Source organism: Candida metapsilosis (assembly GCF_017655625.1).
Source record: "Candida metapsilosis strain BP57 chromosome Unknown scaffold1, whole genome shotgun sequence".
In the NCBI taxonomy this organism is placed as follows: domain Eukaryota; kingdom Fungi; phylum Ascomycota; class Pichiomycetes; order Serinales; family Debaryomycetaceae; genus Lodderomyces; species Lodderomyces metapsilosis.
This window is the reverse complement of record NW_027138159.1, coordinates 2,089,233-2,112,811: the sequence shown is the minus strand read 5'-3', so window position 1 is coordinate 2,112,811 and position 23,579 is coordinate 2,089,233. Positions and strand designations below refer to the sequence as shown.

Here is a 23,579-nt window from a genome sequence, read left to right as displayed (position 1 = left end):
CGTGTATTTGTGGCAAATTACTATACCAAAGAGAAGACACCCTGAGCGAGGACGCATACCATGTAGAAGTCTATGAAGTATTAGTTGAGAGATTTCATGGTTCCTAGAGGCCGATTCATGTTTCCTACCAGTTGGATCCAAGTTTCATCTATCACAAACCCATCTAGTCACGTGATTACCTTTGTCTGTTTTGTGCAAGAGCTAAGCCTTGCTAAGACAATAAAGTAGTATATGCACACCTTATTGAGTTCAATAGACAAGGCTTCAAGGAGAGAGCTATATGAGTGCATGAGATATGGTCTAATGTTACCTTCTGCAAAAGAAAGTTACTCTATGTTTGGCATTTCTCGCAACAAGGCGTATTAAGGTTTTGCAGCCAATGCACAAAATATATTCATTCATTAAGTTTTACTACATACGACATTACATCAATTGCTTGTTTCCTTTTTGACCTCAATTGACTCAGGTGCTTTCTCAATATCCAATTCCTTCTTATCTTCGCCCCTATAACTAATTTCCTCTTCTTCGTAATCATCTTCTTCATGAATACTCATTCTGTCATCTCTTTCAACACCCAATTCGGCACCTTTGTGCTCAGGACCAATGAAAAGCATAGGAATCAAGTAACACAACACAGCGCCTTCAAAAATAGCCATCGTCTTTCCCAAATCATGCAATGTTTCGTTCATTGTAGCTTCGATAGTTGCACTAGCCGAACTAACCAAATTACCCAATTGATAAGACACACCAACGACAAAAGATCTAAATTGAGGAGGTGCCAATTCATTCAAGTGGATAGGTACTGCTGACCAAGCACCTTGAGTACCAAATTGCATAAGGAATGCTGTGATCCAAGTAGGTTTGAACGCCCATAAGTAAAGGAATGCACCACCAAATAAATTACCACTAATCATTAGTGTTCTTCTTCCAAAATACGTTGAAAGGTGAGATATAACTATTCCACCAAATATACCACCCAAATTGGCACACACATTGACAACTGTTGCTCTATTTGAACCATAGTTGTACTCGCTTGTCAACATTGTTGGATACAAATCTTGTGATCCATGAGATGAAAAGTTGAATCCAGACATCAATAATATCATGTATATGATTATCATCCAATATGTTCTTAATGCTTTTGATGCTTGATGTCTAAACTCAGCAATTTTGGATTCCTTTTGGATAGCACCTTCACGGAACCGTGCTCTTAAACGCTGATACACAAATGTTTCCGGATTGAAAAATCTCCAAGTAATGAAAATGACAGGCACCCCTGCCGAAAAGAAGAACATATTTTGCCAAGTCTTTTCAGTCATGTCAAATGCTCTTTGGAAAACAACAGCCAACAAGTAACCAGTAGGCCAGCCCGATTGGAAAATTCCCGAAAGAATACCTCTTGCTTTTCTGGGTGCATCCCCCAAAGCTTCAGCCGAACAGTTTCCGTAAATACCTCCCATAGCAATACCAAATAACGCTCTTACTCCAAGGAACTGCGAATAAGTGGTGACAAACCCTGTACCTATTTGAATCAGCATAAGTAACAACATATTCAAAATATAGGGCCATTTTCTTCCAAAATTGTCACCAATAGCTCCAAAAATGGCAGCACCAACTGTTCTAAACATCAACACCAATGTGATCCCCCAAATGACATCTTTAGTAGACACATTTAAATCATTTGCAATATTTGTAACATTCAAACTAGTAATAAAAAAGTCAAAAGCATCCCAAGTCCATCCCCAAAACCCTAAAAAGAAAAAATTCCATTGATGAGCATTCAAGGAACCTAAAGTATGGAATGGGTTGCAAATCTCGTACCAGGGATACTTGCTCAATTCCTCTCTACCCACCCATAATGATGTGAATCTTGTTCTGATGTACTCCTTGATCTCTTTTGAAGTGAACGTAGGTGGCTCAATAATGTGCTTATTGTGCTGGTCAGGAGTCTCAGAAGTAATACGACGAAGTGGTACTGACATTGTGATTAATCTTTATTGGACTATACTATCACTGTATGGGAGCTTTTTAGAAAAGACAATTGCATTATATACTTCTTTAGGAATGAGTGATTCTTCTATCGAATCATATTGAACTTAATCTTTCTAAAAGTAAATGACCAGAAAGTGAGCAATGTATCACACCATATTACCAAGAAAGTGATTACTATTGCCTGATTTACGTGTTTTCCCTTTGAACTTAATGATATTTACGATAAACTTTAATCTTTCTCATTTTCTGAAACGCAATATTATTTAACTCTTTTTGAGATTTTAGTACAATTATTTCTAAATTATTAGAACACTTGTCTTAGTAAACCATCTGACTCGCTTAAGAGTAAGTAGTAAGATATTATTTCCTTTTATCGGGGGTACGGCTTTCCCATTAATTGACTCAAAATTCGTAAACTCGGATGGTATTTTATTATTTTTGACATTCTTTGCTGACCCTAAAATAAAGTTTAATACCTTATATAATACCATATATAGGTTCTGACGACTCATACTTCTTTCTCTAACTGAGAGCTCAGTTCCTTGCTACAACTAGCAAGCATATGGGAATTTCATGGAATCCTCAACCCCTCCCTTCGTGTCCAAGACAAAATTTCCCTTTTTATTGTTACATTTTATACAATTTCGCTAAACTTTAGTCTGCACTATTTGTAAAACGGTATCAAAGTTTAAATTGTAAATACAGACCACTTGAGGTTACGCCAAGACAATACAAGGTTAACTCCACTGACTTTTCCCCACCTTCAACTTGTGGAGAGTATACTCTTAATCCTTATTCTTTTGACGATTTAGCTTATCAGCGGCTCTCCAACTCCGTGATTAGAAATGACTATATTGAGAACCTTGAGTAGCTATACGAGGCCAGAGTTACCATACGAGATTTATAACAAGGAATATTTGAAAACTTTAATTATTAAAATCAAATTGTATTTTTAATTAATGATGGTTCCACTGCATTTTCAGGTAGTGGAACACAAAACTCGTGTGATTACTATCTTCTCTAGAGTCCATATTTATTTCATCTTGCTCCAATGTATTATTTCCTTGGTGTAAATAGCATGATCTATGCACGTGGAAGATCAGATTCAATTTTAGCCTCGTGAAGTATAAGAGCCAGTGCTTGAAGTTCCTTGTTTGAGTGGTTATCCGTTGAAGCACTTAATACAGTAAGACCTGTCTGAGCTATTATACGCATACTCTTTATGAGAGAAGAAGAACAACCCAGAGCCGGATATAGTCTTGGCATGTAAACTTGTTAAAATGAACATGGTGTTTCGCAGCCATATAGGTTTGTTGAGTTAGACACGACTGCCTCTACCAATAGAAAGAAGCACACTGTGCACTCAAGACTAGCACTTGAAAGCTACATATTTGGGTATTGACTTTGAACCAGCATTGAATGACCTCTTATGGCAACACCTTAGCGTCATATCGACACACTCACTTACAATTTATTGCTGAGTGCCAAGCTACACCAACTACAGCGCGGCTCATTGAAAAGTCCCGATGAAAAATATTTACCAAAGCTCCGAGGCCCAAATACAAAACGAAATTACACATGCTCAAAAACCTCACCAAGGCTAGTCGGCGTTACCTTTCAAGGCTACCGGAAAAGTCAACAACCCTAGCTAAGTTCAACTTTCCACTAGCTACAAATACTGTAAAGTCTGTCACTGAAAACATCGATGAGTTTATCAACAAGAAGCAAAAAGTCACCCTCAATGGTCATATACATAGAAAGGCAAGGATTCGTCCAACATTGAGCTTTGGATTTTTACGTGATTGTGATGGTGAGATCATTCAATTTATTGCAAATGAAACAACCAATGACAAGATCTTGAATACAATCAAAGATCTCACTGTCGAAGAGTCTGTCAGTGTTACTGGATTCGTGCAACCTAAGCAATTGAAAGAAGGAGAATCTAAGAGCTGGGAGTTGGTTCTAGAGGATATTCAGATTTTAAACCTGTCAAACATAGACGCTCCTAGGCTTGAAAAATTGAAGCAAACTCGACCTGAGGACTTACCACCCCAATTCCGATACTTGCAACTACGTACCGCCTTTTATCAAAACTCATTACGAACGAGGAGTAAAATTGCCCAACTAGTAAGAAATGTTCTTGTGAATAATCACGATTTTGTCGAAATTGAAACCCCCTTATTATTTAAATCAACACCAGAAGGTGCTCGTGAATTCCTTGTTCCTACGAGATCTCCGAATCAGTTTTATGCTTTGCCTCAGTCCCCTCAGCAATATAAGCAGATACTTATGAGCTCAGGCTTTACAAAGTACTTTCAAATAGCAAAGTGTTTCAGAGATGAGGATTTGAGATCTGATAGACAACCGGAGTTTACACAAGTTGATTTGGAAATGAGTTATGTAAGTAGTGCAAATCAAGTGATGCAGGTTGTTGAGGATGTTGTTTTTAATATATGGGAAAAAATCAAGAAAAGGAACGTGTACACGTTGAATGGCGACGGTGAGTTGGTCAAAACTGACTCGACAGCCAATGGGGTTCGCTTGTCAAAGTTAGACTATTTGACAGCATTACAGAACTACGGTATTGATAAACCAGATTTAAGATCCAATATCTCATTCAAAGGTCTTGAAGACTTCTTTGTTGCTAATGAGAACCCTGATTTCCCAGTGGTCGAAGCATGTGTGTTGAAAGGAGCTTTTGACCCCAAATCTAATCCCTCAAAACCACCAAAGTCTTTAACAAGTGAGTTAAATTATTCACGAAGGAGACCATATGTATTCATGATAAAATCTAAACATGATGTACAAACCTGGCACGAGCTACTTTTGCAAAAGGGATTTATGAAAATCAATGGCGATTTAGCCGTGATGCAAAAGTATTTGAATTTGCAACCGGGTGATATTCTAGCCGTTTCAAGTCGATCCCAATTGCCTTATGAAAATCCAACTCCCTTGGGTAAATTTAGACAATTGGCAATAGCAGAATTTCCCGGAAAATGGCAACGTCCAATCCGTGATGGAAGCAAATTGATTGACAATTACAATTCCGAGGATACAATTGTTGGAGCATGGGTGGTTGATTTTCCTTTATTCAACCCTGTTGAGATTTCTGAAGATGCCAATGAACCATATCCAAAATACGATAAGGTGAAATTGGAATCAACACATCATCCATTCACAATGTGCAAATCAGAAGATTATGAACTCTTAGAAACTGCTCCATTGAAAGTAAAAGGTGAGCATTACGATTTGGTTGTCAATGGAGTTGAAGTTGGAGGTGGATCAAGAAGAATCCATGACGCAGCTTTACAACAATACATATTTGAAGAAGTGTTGCGGGTAAATAACTACCAGCAGTTATTTGGCCATTTATTGAAAGCCTTGAGCATGGGATGTCCTCCTCATGCTGGTTTGGCATTGGGGTTTGATAGATTGTGTGCAATGGTGGTTGGCACTTCAAGTATAAAAGATGTGATTGCGTTCCCCAAAAACCAATCTGGATCCGATCGTGTTGTTGAGAGTCCTACATCCGTTGATGAAAAAACATTGAATGAGTACTTTATTACTACGAAAATCCTGTAAATAGATGTTGTATATATAAATTTTATTCCCTTCTTCTTCCTCTTAATTTCTGCTTCTTTTCTGTGGCTCCTGTTAACTCTTCAAGCTTACGCTTATTGTATCCACTTTGGGCTCTTTCTGCTCTCTCAGCCTGAATTCTCTTTTCTTCAGCTAATCTTTCCATTTTCAACTCGATTGGCTTTTTGACTCTTGTAGCTTCCTCTCCACCACGGAACTCTTGTTCTTGTTCCTTGACAAGTTGTTTCCAATCATACTTTCTTCTCACAAAAAGTTCCATTGACCAGTTCTTCCAAACTAATTTACCGTACTGGCTCTCTTTTACCTTATGCGAATCGCTCATGAGCTCAGATGCAATACGATCTTTATACATGGGCAATAAAACTGTGAAATCCCATAACTTATCAACGATATGCGATCCGTATGAATTGCACGATAATGCCACTATTTGATTTTGAAAGATGTTGAGGTATCTCTTTCGAAGAATCTGCACTGGTTTTGTTTCATCCTTGTCAACCACTAAAGAGTTTTCAACAACGTGTGAAAAGACACCATGGAAGCACATTTGCACAAATTTGTCCACCGGTAAAGCAATAAAGTTCAACCAAGTACACACAACAAAACGGCTGTCAAGTTCCATTAATTTTTCTAAAAACAATGCTCTCTTTCTTTCCTCGGCAGTTGGCCAATCGCCTCTAGTATTTCCCAAAGTGGATCCCGTCAACTGTAGCACATTTTCAATAAACTCGGTAGATGTGTCTGATTGTGGGTTTGAATAGTCATAATTCGGGGCAAACTTGATAAATAATTGTGTTATGATCTCATCTCCCAAGTAGTTTCCTCTCAGAATTGATGCATCGATCACCTTTTGAGCTAAATCCAAGTTTTGGTTGTCTGCTATAGAAATAAGGTTGGAAAGTTCAGGTATAATTTGATCCAAAATAAACTCAACTTCAACTGGCTTCAACTTGAATAATAATGCCTGTATAATGTAGACACCAGTTGTTGATCTCCTGGCTAACTTTAACACTCTGTCTTTCATATAAAGTTTGTATAGTCTCTCAATATATTGTGGTTTTGGCCCGTCATTCTTTATTATAGCTTCAAAAAAGTGGGATCCAACAGGGTCCGATAACAAGTACTCGACAAAGGATTCCTCGTCAGAGACTTTTTCATCTCCTTGCTTGGCGAAAACTAAATGCCACATTATACGTTCACGATCAACAAGCCCTTCCAATTGAATCACGAGCTGCATCACTGGCGAAGCGATCTTATGTATACTCAATTCCCTTGCCCTTTTTGTATCCATATCCTTGGTCAAATCTTGGAAATAAGAACGAAGTTCATCTTTGAACGATGATGGTGTTTGGAAAGCTCTATTGAAATCCTCATTATCCTTGATTTCAATCATCTTTCTTGCTATTTTGGATTTTTTTGATCTCAAAACAGAATTTGAAATCGTTGTCGATGGTAATTCTTTCCCAGCAAGAATCAAGACCAAAAGTCTCAACACATGTGATGCATACTGGTGATCAATCATTGTTAACAAGTACGGTTTGAACTCATTCACCATAGCAAGAAACAATTCTTCGACAGTTTTGGAATTGTTGCGATCGGCAATAACAATTCCATCTTCCTCTTCATACTTTAATTCATCACTTTGCAAAATCTCCTTTTCAATCAATGCAGCTGCTCTGACTAGCAATGTTTCCAAAACGTGTGAGGCATATTTATGAAATGCTAGAGAAACAAAATGACTGGAAAAGTTTTCGAAAATGGACTTTAATTGCTGGGTATTGGCAAACAATACTAACCGTTCCATCAATTTTGAGCATATCTGATTCGTAACCAATTTCAACTCCTTTCCCTGTGCTTCTTCCAACACTGAATTGATAAATCCTTCTCTATCCTCTTCACTTTCAAACGCATTGACATTCAATGTAGATTCCGCTTGTTTAAAGTAATCAATTTCACTGGCATCAACAAGTCCAAAAAATGTATTGGGGATATTCTCTGGTTGAGACTTCGATTCATCCTTGGGTTCTGAAAAGTCTGTACTATCCAATTTCTGTGCCTTCTTTTCGGCTCTTCTTCCTCTTGACTTGGAACTTCCCATGTTGTTGTACTGTGTTTGGCTTCAAAAGAGTAGTTCTGATTCTGAGATGATCTTCGCTATGAAAAATTGAGATGGAGACACAAAAAAAAAACACAGCTGGGCGTTATATGCAGGAACATGCCTTTATCAAGAGTCCATGGTTTGCATAATCAAGTCTTCAAAGGTCAAACTCTGCTCAGTCAACTTATTTCGAAAGACTGTATAAGACTTCTCTGAATTCTTTGATTACTAGAGCTTTTCAATTATTTGAAACAAGAACTGAAAACGATTACATAAGAAAGTTCTTAAACAAATCAATTTATTGGAATATATAGATGAAGCCTTTTAAAACTAAATAAACTAGATGATACTGCAGAACATCTAATCGGGATATAAAAAAAAAGGGAAAAAGCAAACGTGGTTAGACTTCATCAAACAAATCAAGTGGACTCTGAGGTACAACGTTGTAGTCATTTGCACTCAAATGGCTTTCTCAGGTGCCTCTATTTTTACTTTTGAGGTTCATAGTAGCCGTAAGTGGTCCAGTGTGGCTTGGCTTCAGCTTCGGCATTAGCATCTCTCTTTTGTGGCTCGTAGTAGCCATAGGTAGTCCAGTGAGGTTTAGCTTCAGCTTCTGCATTAGCATCTCTCTTTTGAGGTTCATAGTAACCATAGGTAGTCCAGTGAGGTTTAGCTTCAGCTTCTGCATTAGCATCTCTCTTTTGTGGCTCGTAGTAGCCATAGGTAGTCCAGTGAGGTTTAGCTTCAGCTTCTGCATTAGCATCTCTCTTTTGTGGCTCGTAGTAGCCATAGGTAGTCCAGTGAGGTTTAGCTTCAGCTTCTGCATTAGCATCTCTCTTTTGAGGTTCATAGTAACCATAGGTAGTCCAGTGAGGTTTAGCTTCAGCTTCTGCATTAGCATCTCTCTTTTGTGGCTCGTAGTAGCCATAGGTAGTCCAGTGAGGTTTAGCTTCAGCTTCTGCATTAGCATCTCTCTTTTGAGGTTCATAGTAGCCATAGGTGGTCCAGTGTGGTTTAGCCTCGGCATCTCTCTTTTGAGGTTCATAGTAACCATAAGTGGTCCAGTGTAGCTTGGCTTCAGCATCTCTCTTTTGAGCATCACCAACAACCTTTCCATCAGCTGCTTCCTTGGCTTCAGCAACAGCTTTATCTTCAACCTTGTTCTCAACTTCAGAATCAATTGATGGGCCTTTAAAGAAAGCTTCAACTACGCGTTCCAAGGGATTGTCAACTGGAAGAGCTGGAGCGGCAGCAGCGGCATTAGCATCATTTGAGGCAATTGGAGCAGAAGCAACCAAAGCAGCAGCAACAGTGGTGAGGACAGCAATTGATAATTTCATTGTTCGTTTAGTAGTTTCAAAGTTAATTGTTATTTGTTTTGATGATAAGAAAGAATTTGACAATGGATTGAAACTGGTGCATTTCGATGGATATTTATAATCAAAATCTCGATATGAAGTTGACATTGTTGAATATCTGAAACATTTAAAAGATGGTGTTAGTCCATACTGATTCGTATGTATGTTTCTTCTCATTAGTTGCAAATTGAAAAAGAAATTAAATTTCAGTCAAGCGTATTTTGAAAAAAAGTCCCTTTTGCAGCCAAAAAAGGAAATTTTGATCAAGTGTAATTTAGGCACAAAATTAATTTCAACTCTCATGAGGACCGCAATTAGACTTTGATGTGAATTTTAACATGATTCAGAATAGAATCATAATAGCACCCCTATGCGTACCAAAAAGGAAAAGTAATTGAACGCTAGAATGAAAAGAGGGTGCAGCCCACACAAGCACACGTGTTGGCGAAACACGTCTCGAAATTGTAGTTATGGTCTGTAGACACACACTAACCCTTTGAGCCCTATTTAGTTACTCTTGATTCAACGACGCCATACATTAAAAATCTCGCTGATGTCAAATTTCGATCACACTGAGTGACTATAATGAACAGTACACTCCCCGGTAACAGTAGGTCCTCGATCATGATCCCTTTCTATCGGACGCAAGATAATATTCAAAACAACCTGAAACTCCTCCGCGCCCCTATTTTCCAACTTTCGCAAAATATTGTTTCAAAAATAAAGCATTCCACAATTCGATTACTACTCAGTATGAGACACAAAAAAAATGTTCATTCTTATTCTGAGCATTCCGGGGAATAAAGCGAAACAAAATTTAATTATTTCTCAATTACTTTTCCCATTTGGAAAAGAAACTTCTGGAACATTTGTAGACTCGGTTTCTTTTCTGCCAAGATAACTGATTTTGTACCATCCTTGAGGAGAAATAGAACTTGTTTCATTCAGATCATCACTGAAAGGTCATCTCCGTGTACAGTTCGTAGTATCGTAGCATATGCGTGTCAATTAGGTAGCAATATTAGTAAAGTTATGAAAAATCAGTACGTATTGAGAAATAAGCGACGCATAAGCTACTGCAATATCACTTTCACTGAAAACCATAAGCTGCAACACCCAGCTTTGTGCAAGATTTCAAAACGCAAACTGCAACAAGACTTCGGCTAGCTTCTCGCATCAAAAAGTTTATTAAACATAGGGGATTCCCGGATCGACCAAGAACATATATGACCTTGTTTTACATTCCCCGAACATGAAACAGATGAATGCTGCGACTGTATAATATTTCACCGCAATAAACATGAAACGTTTGGCAATTTTACTTGGTGGCAATAAAAGCTTCATTCTCACTTACTGGAAACCTGATACGTAGCTTGAAACAAGGCAGTGTTGAACTTTACCCGTTGAATTCAGACTAGTACGTTCTCCAACTCAGATATTCCTTATTCGTTTCTGAGATATCAATACAGTTCAGTTCTACTCATATTGACGTAGATAATCTTCGTACCTACCTTTTCTTAACTCATCAAGTTTGATCAACTTTTCCAAAATACTTCTCATTTCATCCTTATTCACATCGTCCTTGTCCTTCAACTCGGTAATTTTGAGCAATGCTTTCAAGCATCCAACATTTTCTTGTCCGTTATCTTCTTTTTCCAAGTCGTTGATTTCTTGAATCAAGTCAATTTGTTGTTGGAGTAGCTGTTTGTAATCTAGTTGGTTAGTGTCAGAGTTTCCACCCTCCTTTGAATTGAACGCATTGACAAAAAAAGCATCAGATAAAAGCCAGTACAAATAGGACCATACGGAATTATCCTCCGGACTCATGTATATACCAGTCTTGATCAATTCTAAATCGTTATTCAAAATCGTCAATGGCGATTGAAAAAGATGCAATGAAGGATGATCAATAGCTGTAGTTATTGATGAATCTTTAGTTACTAGGTCATAGATTTTCGGTATCAATTTAGTTCGATTATGCCAAGCTGAAAAATTCAGGAAATCAATCAGGATCTTAGCTGTTGTATAATCAAATTCATCAAGATTCAACCTCAAGATCCCATCATCTTCACCACCATCACCACCTGTATTCTCTTTATTCTTCTTCACTTTTAATTTCTCCAATTCTAAATTCTCAACTACAAATCTTCGATATTGCCACCCATGGAAGTTTCGTTGATCCAATTCCAACATTTTGCCCACTGTCTTGAATTCAAATTCCCAATTAACTTGATTCAAATCCACCAATTTGAATAAACACCATCTCCGATGATTCCAGATCCAGTACACTTTGGGAAACTTGCGTAATTGAGCCATGACAAATTTCAATTCATCGTTTAAAATTTGAACCAATTCTTCATCACGGTTTGTTCCATATGCATTTTCAATAATTTCTCGACGATAGTTCCAAATGGTGTAGAATTCGGGGTTTAATTGGAGTAAGCTTGTTGTAGCATTGAAACTTTCATCATTGTAAGTTTTTAAATCACGTAGTTGGAAAATGTAGGATGTCAAGTCACGATAATGGCTGATTTTGGGTTCGTCTTTGATGTATTTCTGATGCTTTTGCGATTCATTGAGATGGACTCGTTTAACTTCGTGTTGCTAGAGACAAGAAGGTGTGAGTTAGTATTAATCAATAACTATACGATTATATGTCTAATACATACCATTGCTGTTGTAGATGTATCTGATGTTGTGTGGGATCGTATAATTTTGATTCGCGTGTGGTCTTCATTTTTTTTCATCTCTGTTTACATTTAAACCAAACAGAATCATATCTTCTTCCCAAGTCACCAAATGTCAGCATCCAAACTAGCACTAAAAGGATCTTCCAAAATAGTATCTGATTACTTTGAATTTGCCATCAACAGCATTCTTTTCCAACGAGGCATATACCCAGCAGAAGATTTCATCACGGTACGAAAATATGATTTACCTATGGTTATCAACAATGATGATGATGTCAAGACTTATATAAGTAATATCATGCAACAGTTGAAGAAATGGATCTATGGTAAGAAAATCACCAAGTTGATTGTTGTTATCGTATCGACAAGTACTGGTGAGAGTATAGAACGATGGGAGTTTAACGTTGAGACTAAAGAAGAAGATGAAGAGGTCGAAGAAGATAAGGAAGGCAATGCTGATGGTAACGAGAAACAACGAGAAGATGGTAAATCCAAGAAACCCAAGAGTGAGATTCAAAAGGAGATTAGAGCAATAATACGTCAGATCACTTCGTCGGTGAGTTATTTACCAATTCTACGTGATGATGAATATACATTCAATGTGTTGGTGTATACTGATAAAGATGCAAATGTGCCTATACAATGGTGTGATACAAATGGTGATGGAAGAATATTGAAAGGTGATAATGTTGATGAGATAGATTTTGCTAGTTTTAGCACCGATAAGCACAAGGTAAAGACCTCAGTTAGTTATAAATTTGAATAGATACAAGCAAAAAAAAAATAGTCTTTGACTTCACTGGTCTAAGCACCAGTCAATCTTTCACTAAGTCTTTCATACTCTGCAAGTTTCCGTTTCTTTTCCTCCCTTTCGATTGTTTCTTTAATTTCTTGTTCATTGTTGAACCTTGATCTCTTATTACTCAACATAAACCTCACCAATCCTTTGGTTGCTATTCCATAATCCCAATTGGTCAAATATCCATCTTTTTCATTCAATTTGAAACTGCAACTCTTTTCATTTAGGATTTCAACATTGTTGAATTTCTGTTTCAATTCCAAAAATTTAAAAATTTGATTCTTTCCTGTAACTTGATCGATAGTTGGTAAATAATCTTGCAATATACTATTATCATATTGATGAGTATAATAGTCCAAAATGTAAAGTATTGCCTCATTAACTAAAGTTTCTGGGCATTTGAAATCATTACAATCTAATTCACTTAGGATTTTCTTAATCTTGATAACTTCAGTCTCTTCATCTTCACCAATTTCATGATGTTGTAAATTCATATGTTTTGGGTTTAAGCTTAAACTTATGATAATTATAGCCAAAGCAATACAGTGTGGTGGTACAACTAAACTTAATGGAGTTTGAATAATATCATAATTGATAAGCCAACAAAGCATGGATATTTTATAATTTATTCCCAAGTTTTTACAAAATTGGACAAGTAAATCATCAACATTTATGGCAAAACTGGGGTTGTTCCCTAGATTGAAATCAAACTTGGTTATTTGTAACAATTTGAACTCGATACTCAAGATTTGTTTACGTTGTAAATCAATAAATGGTATGCTTCCACTGGAATTAGATCCATTGTGTTCAACAAGTGTATTATCATTGATATCTCTCAACTTATTACAAACTTGCTGAATATCTTTCAATTTCTTGATACAATCTTCGACTTTACTAGCAAGGAATAAACAAGTAATGGCAATTGTGTATGGTGAATTTTCAATTTGCATCGACAGGTTAGCAACTTCAAACTTATTAAACAAGTAAAACCGTTGATAATAGTTCATGGTAGTTGCAAGAACCCTAATGGGGAATTTCAAGATCTTGACTACTTGATTTAAGAATTGATATATTTGTTGTTTGGTACTGGCATATTGTAGTTTTAAATCTGATGGTATGGTTTGACTATGTAAATATGATATTTCTTGCAATGTGAAGAATGGTCGCGATACTTGAGTTATTGAAGTTGTGGTTGGTATAGGTGTAGGTCCAGTTGTTGAAGATGCAACAGATGGTGATTTTCCATCCTCTAGTGTCCCTGGTGTTATTTCTTTAGACATTTGGAAAACTCTGTGGGTTACTTCAGTGTAGGTGGGTTTTCTATTGAGTGATAATTTTTTTTTAGGTCGACTTTCGCATCGAATCGCCCTACAGGAGGAGCGTCGATGAACAAGAGCACATTAGAGCATTCAATGCATAGGTTTTTCATGATACGTTGCCAAACTACGTCAACTCAACCAAATTTAAATAATGAAAACATCTCTTTCTCTAAAATCTAAATATAAAACTGTAAAATAATAAAACTAATAATAGCAAAACTCTAGACTTCATTGAGAAAGAAAATCATCACAAGTGGGGGGATATATAGTAATAGGTTTGAATTTTTGATCTCCTTATATCTCTTTCTCTTTCTCCTCATCTCTCTTGTCGTCTCTCTAAGCAGTGAATGACAAGGAGAAACCTAATTTGTGGACTGGTTCAGCCAATTTCAAGGAATCGAATGAAGCACCCAAACCCAACTTGACACCTGGTCTTAAAGCTTGAGTATAAGACAAGGAAGTCAAACCAGAGTCAGCAATCTTGGCCTTGATGTAAGCAGATTTGTCTAAAGCGTACTTAGTGGCAAATTCAACATTGACATTTGATGACTTGACAGAGTCCCAAGTGGTTTTAGCACCAACTTCAACCAATGGTGAGACCTTGTGGTAGTAAGCGGCAGAAAAGACTGACAAGTTTGAAGTGGCAGTAGCAGCCAAGTTGTAAGTCAAGTTGGAGTAGCCGACACCAACAGAGTACTTGTTAACCTTGGCACTTGAGATGTCGTAACCCAATTCGGCACCAGCAGTGAAACCATCGTGGGCAACAACTAAATCAGCAGTAGCAATTGGACCTTTCAACAAGTCAAAGAATAATCTAGCATTGACAGCTGATTGTTGGTAGAAAAAGTTTAATTTGGCATTTCTAGCACCGTTTGGAACAATTGAAGTGTCCAATTCACCTTTCAAACCTGGAGTCAATAATTCAGATAATTCAATCTTGGTGGACAAGACATTGGCATTGTTCCAACCTTGGGTCAAAGTCAAACCAGTGGCTTTGTCAACGTGCTTAGCTTCAACAGAAGCAGCAATTGTGTCATCCTTAGCAGTCTTACCTTTAACAGTGAAAGCAACACCATTTGGAGCAATTGTTTTGACATCAACAGCAGCAGTTGACAAGTGGTAGAAATCCTTGTTCAACAAATCGTTGGAAGCTTTAGTTAAGTCGGAGTAAGCAGCTGGAGCCATTGTGTAATAATAAATTCAATTGATTTAGAAGAGCAATATAGAGTGAAGTTGAAAGAAAAAGAAGAAGAAGAAGAAGAAGAAGAAGTAGAAGAAAAGAAAGAGAAAGGCAAAAACGTTGTGATCTTTTTTTGGTTTCTGTCTGCGTATTATATTTTGTTAGAATCTGGCGTTTAATAAAAAATAAAAGTAAAACTGTGGGAGGACATAGAGAGAGTATTACCCAATTAGTATCTTTGTGTAATTGTTTATGTTTCTATAAAGTTCTTCATACAAAATGTCGCACAATTACAAAACCCAACAGCACGTTCTCACCAAAATACTCAACTCCTATTGGTTGGAAGGGTTTTTTAGAGCAGCAAATAATAAATGTCGTAAGAGACATTTTCTATGTTTTTGTTAATTTTCTGCGACACAGCACATGTCACACACGCGCACACGCACACACACACAGACACACAGGCACTTTCCCCTCCTCTGTGTTGCATATGTCATACACTTTTTTTTTAATTATACGACTTTACTTCTATCAACTGTATACTCTTTTGCTCTGTCTCTTTGAGAATATTTGATTCTTTAACAGACTCTCAAGAAGCTTCTCCTACTTTAAAGTGGTTTGAAACAATTATTATTTCCGAAGAATCACAAAATCTGAAATCGAACAGACTTTACGCCAAAAGAAATAGAAAGATCTCCATCTATGCTATATTGGTGTGTTCCCTTATGAAGTAACTGTATTTATGCACCATCATCTTGATATTTACGGACTAATGTTACTATGTTCTACTGCATGAAAATCCCCAAACCTCCCAAAAAAAAGCCCAACAACTTTTTTTCTGGGAGTATTTTGTGTAGTAGTTAAATACTAAGCTTTGGTTATTGCATGATATAATGTTTTTTAAAAAACTCCCATGTCACTCCACTTTTCAAATTTTTGTCTTGGGACCTTAAAGTCCTATTACAGTTTTAGCTATATGTAATCACGCCAGTTTTACAGTACAACTAACATGGATTTTCACATTAGTACTACCTTCAATTATGTACTTTATTACTAGACAACGTGGGGATTCCCTGCACTTATTGCGTCATCTGCAGCACATCTTGTCTCTCTCACTCTCACTCCTCATTTTGTTTACATTTATTTTAGCGCGTAATGCGTGTGCCGCTTTTTAAAAGAAAAAGCTGCAACACCACTCATAGCTTAGCAATTATACAAACGAATATCACTTTTGCCACCACTAGCCAAGCATAGTAAGGCATTAAGCTTGTAGATGGGCTTTAGAAAGAAGAAAGAACAGAAGAAGCCTCCTTCGAATGGCTTTCAGTCCCGCAAAAGTCAAATTCTTTCTAAATTTGAGTACAAAATTTTATCAAGGAAATCATCTAGAGGGACACTTGCAAGTCATAAGGAGATGCAACCGTGGCTTTCCTACATAGGTATTAGCCACGTGAATTTTGAACAAGCTAAGTTGTTTGATCTTTTCCTTTTTACCTTTTGGGATTTCTTTTTTTGCAAAATCTATCTAGTCACGTGCATAATAGAAAAAAGAAATGCGCAAAAACTCAAATGCGCAAAAAAATAAAATATAATCCAACCGACTTTTATAAACATCGTTTTTTTTTAACTGCATCAACTATTGATAAATCAAGGCAATGAAGTACATTTTAATAGATACGAACCAGCTAATAGTACAGTGCTGGAAACATCACTATCAAACTTGTCTAAAAATTGTCCAACATTACAACTTATCACTTAATCCGACAACAATCACATCGTCAACAACAGCAACTACTTCTTTCAACGAATTTGAGTTTTATGCTTCTACTATTGAAGACTTTGTCACCAATCATAAACTTGGTGGGAACACATCTGCTGTTTCTCCAGGAAACTCACTTGGGTATATGGGTGGAGGATACGACAAATATTTATTACAAAGCATGCTTTTAGGAACCAATGTATCCGACTATAAAGTCATTGAGCAGTTAATTCAAGATGCAAAATTACAACAGAGTAATGGATACTTGATACCCAATCACATATATCGAACCAATTTGTTACAGTTGCCCATTTACAAAGGTTACAATTTTCGAGATTCGTTAATTTACAAGAATTTAGGTGTTGATGAATTAATCCAAATTCCAACCATGATGGTTCCTGAAAAAATCTATTCAGTTAGACATTTATTTGATTCTATATGGAGTTTACTATCACATATACAAGAAGAGCATAGCATGGATGAGAAGATGATAAATAGTGGCCGCTCGAACGGGAATAGTGCTGCGGAACTACGACAAGTTCGTAACATAATCATCCCGGGAATAGGAACAGGATATGGCCACTTAAATGAATTTGAACTGACTAAAATCATGATATTTGCCATGTTTGTATTCCACTTGGATTTTAAAGGCAATAACAATGATTCACAATCTTCATCTACACGTCTCAATCAATTAAAGAAATCAATGTTGATTTTATTCTTTTTCAATAAAGACTATCGATTATTTCAAAATGAAATTGATTTACAAGAGTTGGAAAGTTTGATTAGTGAATATGGTAAAAATCTTGAATTGAAACCTGATACGATTATGGAATTGGATGAAGTGTTTAAATGTGTCAAGTTGTAGTAGAACAGAGGAACCAGTTGAAATGTTTGCATGGAATTAGAAATTAGATATATATATATATATATAAAGGTAGATTTAATAGATGTCCGCTTCTTTGTAACGATATCTACCCCACTCTTTGTCTCAGTCGGCTGACACCTCAACATTAAAGAATAACCGTGGTTTTGTGTTGTTATTTGGTTATCTATGCCAAGCTCGGCGTTAAAAACTTTAAAACCTAAAATGGATAAGCAGTAAGGTATACGAATCCTTTTGGAACTGAAAAACTAACTAATGTATTGTCAAGTAATGACTTCTCTTCCTTCTCCCTTTTGTATTGCACTCGTCGTATAAGTTCTATTGTATTGCAGATTGTGTAATCTTCACTTTAAGCAATGGGGAAGAAACTGAAATTCAAAAGAAATTTCCCACTCAAGAAAAAAAATAATAATAATTTCAGGAACCAATACAAAAAGACCCTTCTTTTTACTTCTGGTTACTTTATCTTATCAAATCTCATCTCATCCTACCTCACAACCACCCACTAACAATGCCAATCGTACCAGCATTCACTCTCGGGTTTATCCGCTGCAAAGAAAACAACAAAATCCTCATGCTCAACCGTAACAAAGCGCCCTGGATGGGAAAATGGAATGGTGTAGGCGGCAAAATCAACCCCAATGAATCGCCACTAGACTGTATGATTAGAGAAGCACAAGAAGAAACAGGACTAATGTTGACTCAATTTGAACCTAGAGGAATCTTGACTTGGGAAATATATAGTAAAGAAGAAGAAGAGAAGGAAAAAGGACAAGAGAAGGGAAGCGGTTCTCTATTTCATAAAAAGAAAGAAAATGGCGGTGGTGGTGGCGCTACTGTTGTTCAACGAGCTTTGAAACATGCGAATTTGGCAAGCACTGGTGGCTTATATCTTTTCACTGCTGATATTACTATTGATCAATATGAACATTACCGTACGCCAATGGTTTATGATGATGAAGGGATTTTATGTTGGAAAGATTTGGATTGGATTACTTTTGAGTTTAATTTAGGCGTGGTTGATAATATTGGAGCTAATTTGGCCAAGATATTTGAGGCAAAGGAAGATGATTTGTTTCAAATAAAGTATGAAAATATTCAATTGGTTGGTAATGAATATATACCTGGTGGAGCTGCGCCATTTTTTGAAAAGAAGTGAGGGTGTGGAACAATTAACCTTTTCTTATTAGATGCTTTCTTTTGTTTACATTTATATACGTTGTAACAATTAAATTGTACTATTACTTCTATGGAGTCTAGTAGCTTCTCCCCTAAGTGGTCCATAATCTAGCAGTTCCATCAGCACCGGCACTAAACAACCAAGCTTCCTTTGGATGCCAAGCGATATCCAATATACCAATTTGATTAATCACCTTATGCCCCGTCAATTTCTTCAATGGAACCAATAACGGATTCGTCATTAAATCATCATACACAGTACCATGGAAAACATGTATACTTCCATCATCAGAAGCCGAAGCAAACAATGGCAAATTACCCTTGTGGTATTTAATTGTCCGTACTGCTTTTTCATGGTACCGTAATGTCTTGTATGGAGTGGCACTAAGATCCAAATCATGCCAAAGCACACGCTTATCATACGATCCCGCCAACAAGTTATCACCACGTGGATGGATATCAATAGTTGATAATAATCGAACACCAGGCATCAACTTCTTGATCAAGTTTTGTTGTGACAAGTCGTAAATCTTGATGGTACGTTGAGAAGCAACAAATAAATGTGGTTTGAATGGGTGGAATTTGGCATCCATTATTACTCCCTTGGTTTTCTTGAACGGTGATTGTGATAAATGTTTTGATAACTGATGGATTAAAACAGCAGTGTTTTTACTGTCGGGAGAAACAGTGACGAAATAATCACCTTTCCTATGCCAGGATATCTTCTTGACAGTTCTACGACATTGAATAATTGCTGAAATGGATTGCAATTGTTGAGTAGGTGTAGGATTGATCCATTTCGCTACATCCTTCTTTACTGCAGCAGCTGATGATGACGTAGCGCCTTCCTCCTCTTCTCCTCCATCTCCTTCTTCTTCATCTCCACCTACTTTCATTTCTTGCTTCTTATTTCCAAACTTATCATAACCCCAACCACTTTCAATTCTCAATTTACCAGTATTTTCAATATCAAATCCAAAAATAGGAGGCACCAAAAGATAAATCAGTTCACCAGCACAAACCGCCAAAATACCAGTGTCAGAATCAGGATGCCATTCGATACTTTCAATATGATCCTCACCATTATGTTCCTTGTTGATAATTTGAGCTTTGAACACTTGTCTACCTGTCAACACTTCCCATATCCTAACACTTCCATCATCAGATCCAGTAGCTAGCCAAATACCCTGTGGGTTAACAGCAACAGTCCTAATCTTTCCTGTATGACCTTCATATATAGTGGAACAACGTATAGGAAATGGTCTTAAATCCTTTGGTGATGGCAACTCGGGAATCAAACTCTCTGGATCGATATTCAATTTGTTTTTACGTAATCTTGGAGCAAGGTACAAGTCCAAAGAACGTTCAAATCTTTCACGTACACTATCTTGATACCCAGGAACTTGTCTAAGTGATTTATACTTTTGAGGAACAAAATTTCGTTCACGATCAATTGGATCTTCATTTTCCCATTTGGCACGTTCTTCTTCAGTTAAAAGATACTCTTCTGGTGGATTATAACTTTCATCGTTTGTTGGAGGTGGTAATTTAGGAGCTCTCAAGTTCATAATATGATCAGCAACCTCATCATCATCGTCTTCACCCCAAAGATCAAAGTTCAACTCATCATCTTCCTTTTCACGCTGCTCTTTAGCCTTTTCTGGTGTTAAGATTCTACCTTCCCTAATAGCACGAACAATCTTCATTACTCGCTTAGCTTCATGTTTCGAAGGAACAAATCTTCTCTTGGGTTCAGGAACTGCTGTTAATGGCATCACTTCTTGATCTTTAGTAAACCAATCAATCAATGGCTCATATGGGTTGATATTTTCATCGGTATTTTCTTGTTTTTGAATCTTGCGAATCAATTCCAATTCTTCATCAGTAAGTTTCAATGAAGTACCGGTATTTTGATCTAATAAACCAGTCCATCCTTGTGGTAAGTCGATACTCTCCAATAACTGATCCAATGCTGATCCTTTAGCAGGTCTCATGATTCTCTTACCATTAATGTCATATCCAATATGAGGCATTTCATCATAAGCTGAAATGGGGATGTTTCCAATGGTGTTGAAATTTTCTGCATCACTATCATCGCTATCATAAACTGGTTCAATTTCTGGTTTGATTATCCTTAATCTACCATCGGAATATTTAGTCTTGATATCTTGAGATGATGGGTCCTTGACGGTCAAATTTTTGATATTGACATCGGATAAATCGTCTTGTGGTTCATCTGAGAATTCAACAGAGCTGTGATCACTGGAATTTTCTTCTCCTTCTTCTTCTTCTCCCTCCTCCTCGTCATCTTCTTCTGCTAGGAGTTTGTTGAGTTCTTCTTCGGAATCAAAATCAGATTGACTGGCTTCGCTAATGTCGTCTTCTTCTTGTTCTTCTTCTTCGTTTGCCTCTCCTTCAAACTCTTCATTCTGCTCATCGTTTGATCCCTCTCCATCCTCTTCTTCTTCCTCGTCACTATCTTGATCAATTAATCCTTCAACTTTAAACTCATCATCGGAACTTGTTCCCACTTCTTCCTCTTCTTCAGAATCTTGCTTTCTCTTTCTTGAAGCTAACTCCTCCTTTTTTGAAGTTGCAGTAGGCTTTGAATTACTCCTAGACCTAGCCATATTCAATCAATGTCTCTCTGTAAGGGTTGGTTGTGGATTAAGTTGTGGTGTTTAAAGTGAAAAGTGAAAAAAAAAAAATTCTGGTGCGAAGAGTACGTAAGTCTCATCTCAATTGTTTTTTATATGCACAACCAAGATTACTTTTAAACTACATCTATCTATCTACATCCAACACATCTCTCATAAGATGAACAAGATCAAACAGATTAACCAAATAAACCAAAAAGAACTAGCATCATCAACAACAACATACAAATCATCATGGCACTACGACTATCGAGATACAAACTACATCTTTATCAACAACATCCCCACATCAATCAAGGCTCATGACTTGGTCATCATATTCAGTCAATATGGAATTCCGACCCATTTAAACTTAGTCCATAGTCGTGAAGGAGTAGATGATGGAAATCAACAACATCGCGGGTTTGCATTTTTGAAATATGCCAATTTTAAAAGTTGTATATTGGCAATTGATAATTTCAACGGTATTAAAATTGGTGATCGGTTGTTGGTTGTTGATCATTGTTATTATAAGTTGAGACATGGCGAGAAGGAGGATGATTATTTGATAAATTATGATGAAGTTAGGAAGCAATTGGAGGAGGAAGGAAGAGGTGGTGGTGAGGAAGAGAAGGGGCAAGTGAAGTTGATTGAAGGTGGAAACGGATCTGAGGTTAAAGCTGATAATACTCAATTGGAAGATACAAAAGAGGAAGAGAGAGAAGGCGTATCAAGGAGTGTTATTGATGAGGAGTTTGCTGATCCAATTGAGACAGTTCAAGAGAACGCTATTGCAGTGGAGAAGGAAGAAGATGATGAGTTTGTTGACCCCATGCAACAATTTATAACAAAAGCATCCAACGAGTCAAAAGAAAAGAAACATAAGCTGCATAGAAGTAGTAGACACAGATCACATCGATCGCATAGATCAGATGAAAAGTCGTCACATAGGAAACATAGAGATCGAAGTCCAGTACATGAAAAAGAAGAACGGGAAAGCAAGAGGCGAAAAGAGTCAGAGGAAAAGTAATGCATTGAAACTTGTCAGTAGCTGGTTTATTTTTATACAAACTATACCGTTTTATGATCTCAAACGTTGCATCATCTATTTAAACACCATGATTGAAGTAATAATCAATAAATCTTGCTTTTGCATCAATACTTAAATCCTGATTAATCAAATTCAAAGAATTCAACTCAAATGAGCGTCTAATCTTGGGTAAATCCAATTTCCCTACTCCATTTGTACTTTCAAACTCATATATTTTCACTTTGACATATTTTTTGGCAAAATCAGTAAATAATTGATAAAGATAATACAAGCTTGAACAATTGGGGATAGGTAATGTGAAATAACTAGGATATAATTTAATAACCAATGACTTTACGGTATTAAAATCATCCCATATAGTAGAATATTTATCATTTAATTTAATAAATGGTAATAATGCTGAATTGTTTGAAGTAGTACCTTCCAATAACAACACAACAATGTTATTTTTCTTCAATTTAGATACTTCATCGGCACTAGCCACCACTGGTTTACCTTGAATTTGATTTACACAATGATCAATTAAAGTCCATGGTGTATATTGATACAAGTTGCCCGATTTATCAGGTACAAGGATGGCAATTTGAGTAGTTTGAGCAATTGAAGCAATAATGTATCCATCCAAGGGGGATGAATAATTGGCAATTATTAAATCACCCCTGCGTGGTTTGAAATGTTGTAATTTTGCCGTTTGAGATGATTTAATTCCATCAACTGAATATTCAATTGGATTGAATCCAAATAAGAATGTGAATATAAACTTCAAAAAGATGTGGAATCCAGTTAAAGTGTACAATGTAGCAGCAATGATAAAGAATGGTAATTTGGTTATGAATATGAGTAATTTTGTAACAAATAGGACAAATTGGTAGGTGCATTTGCTGAAATTGATGAAATTGAAATTTACAGTGTTGTTGTTGCTTGATCTTTTGGATTGATTAGTTTTGGTGGATGATGAGTTGGGGAAAGGTATGGGCATAAATGGTGATATACCAGTTGCCTTGTCTCTCCAATTTGAAAACTTCTCCATCTTTT

At 36.7% G+C, this 23,579-nt stretch overlaps 12 protein-coding genes across 12 annotated transcripts; 5 read left to right on the top strand and 7 right to left on the bottom strand. All coding sequences in view use genetic code 12, as the record gives it.

Moving 5' to 3' along the window:
• Positions 1 to 428: 428 nt before the first annotated feature.
• On the bottom strand, positions 429 to 1,982 carry I9W82_000958 (uncharacterized protein; the record flags this gene model as incomplete). The annotated part of the gene is made up of 1 exon (XM_067695377.1): positions 429 to 1,982. The coding sequence occupies one exon, from the start codon at positions 1,980 to 1,982 to the stop codon at positions 429 to 431; it is 1,554 nt and encodes a 517-aa protein (XP_067550981.1).
• Positions 1,983 to 3,570: 1,588 nt separating this feature from the next.
• Positions 3,571 to 5,574, top strand: I9W82_000957 (aspartate--tRNA ligase; the record flags this gene model as incomplete). Its single annotated transcript, XM_067695376.1, has 1 exon — positions 3,571 to 5,574. One exon carries the CDS (start codon positions 3,571 to 3,573, stop codon positions 5,572 to 5,574), a length of 2,004 nt encoding a protein of 667 aa, XP_067550980.1.
• Positions 5,575 to 5,596: 22 nt separating this feature from the next.
• I9W82_000956 (RNA-binding RNA processing protein) lies at positions 5,597 to 7,687 on the bottom strand (the record flags this gene model as incomplete). Its single annotated transcript, XM_067695375.1, has 1 exon — positions 5,597 to 7,687. One exon carries the CDS (start codon positions 7,685 to 7,687, stop codon positions 5,597 to 5,599), a length of 2,091 nt encoding a protein of 696 aa, XP_067550979.1.
• A 488-nt stretch (positions 7,688 to 8,175) lies between these two features.
• On the bottom strand, positions 8,176 to 11,717 carry BET4 (Rab geranylgeranyltransferase; the record flags this gene model as incomplete). Its single annotated transcript, XM_067695374.1, has 3 exons — positions 8,176 to 9,163; positions 10,553 to 11,649; positions 11,715 to 11,717. 3 exons carry the CDS (start codon positions 11,715 to 11,717, stop codon positions 8,176 to 8,178), a joined length of 2,088 nt encoding a protein of 695 aa, XP_067550978.1.
• A 127-nt stretch (positions 11,718 to 11,844) lies between these two features.
• Positions 11,845 to 12,501, top strand: MAD2 (spindle checkpoint protein; the record flags this gene model as incomplete). Its single annotated transcript, XM_067695373.1, has 1 exon — positions 11,845 to 12,501. One exon carries the CDS (start codon positions 11,845 to 11,847, stop codon positions 12,499 to 12,501), a length of 657 nt encoding a protein of 218 aa, XP_067550977.1.
• Positions 12,502 to 12,539: 38 nt separating this feature from the next.
• I9W82_000953 (uncharacterized protein) lies at positions 12,540 to 13,814 on the bottom strand (the record flags this gene model as incomplete). Its single annotated transcript, XM_067695372.1, has 1 exon — positions 12,540 to 13,814. The coding sequence occupies one exon, from the start codon at positions 13,812 to 13,814 to the stop codon at positions 12,540 to 12,542; it is 1,275 nt and encodes a 424-aa protein (XP_067550976.1).
• Positions 13,815 to 14,189: 375 nt separating this feature from the next.
• POR1 (porin) lies at positions 14,190 to 15,038 on the bottom strand (the record flags this gene model as incomplete). Its single annotated transcript, XM_067695371.1, has 1 exon — positions 14,190 to 15,038. One exon carries the CDS (start codon positions 15,036 to 15,038, stop codon positions 14,190 to 14,192), a length of 849 nt encoding a protein of 282 aa, XP_067550975.1.
• Positions 15,039 to 16,688: 1,650 nt separating this feature from the next.
• I9W82_000951 (putative ADP-ribose 1''-phosphate phosphatase) lies at positions 16,689 to 17,660 on the top strand (the record flags this gene model as incomplete). The annotated part of the gene is made up of 1 exon (XM_067695370.1): positions 16,689 to 17,660. One exon carries the CDS (start codon positions 16,689 to 16,691, stop codon positions 17,658 to 17,660), a length of 972 nt encoding a protein of 323 aa, XP_067550974.1.
• Positions 17,661 to 18,189: 529 nt separating this feature from the next.
• I9W82_000950 (uncharacterized protein) lies at positions 18,190 to 18,837 on the top strand (the record flags this gene model as incomplete). The annotated part of the gene is made up of 1 exon (XM_067695369.1): positions 18,190 to 18,837. One exon carries the CDS (start codon positions 18,190 to 18,192, stop codon positions 18,835 to 18,837), a length of 648 nt encoding a protein of 215 aa, XP_067550973.1.
• A 112-nt stretch (positions 18,838 to 18,949) lies between these two features.
• Positions 18,950 to 21,487, bottom strand: ERB1 (Erb1p; the record flags this gene model as incomplete). The annotated part of the gene is made up of 1 exon (XM_067695367.1): positions 18,950 to 21,487. One exon carries the CDS (start codon positions 21,485 to 21,487, stop codon positions 18,950 to 18,952), a length of 2,538 nt encoding a protein of 845 aa, XP_067550972.1.
• Positions 21,488 to 21,674: 187 nt separating this feature from the next.
• I9W82_000948 (U2 snRNP complex subunit) lies at positions 21,675 to 22,523 on the top strand (the record flags this gene model as incomplete). Its single annotated transcript, XM_067695366.1, has 1 exon — positions 21,675 to 22,523. One exon carries the CDS (start codon positions 21,675 to 21,677, stop codon positions 22,521 to 22,523), a length of 849 nt encoding a protein of 282 aa, XP_067550971.1.
• A 79-nt stretch (positions 22,524 to 22,602) lies between these two features.
• Positions 22,603 to 23,574, bottom strand: I9W82_000947 (lysophosphatidic acid acyltransferase; the record flags this gene model as incomplete). The annotated part of the gene is made up of 1 exon (XM_067695365.1): positions 22,603 to 23,574. The coding sequence occupies one exon, from the start codon at positions 23,572 to 23,574 to the stop codon at positions 22,603 to 22,605; it is 972 nt and encodes a 323-aa protein (XP_067550970.1).
• Between the last annotated feature and the right edge of the window lie 5 nt (positions 23,575 to 23,579).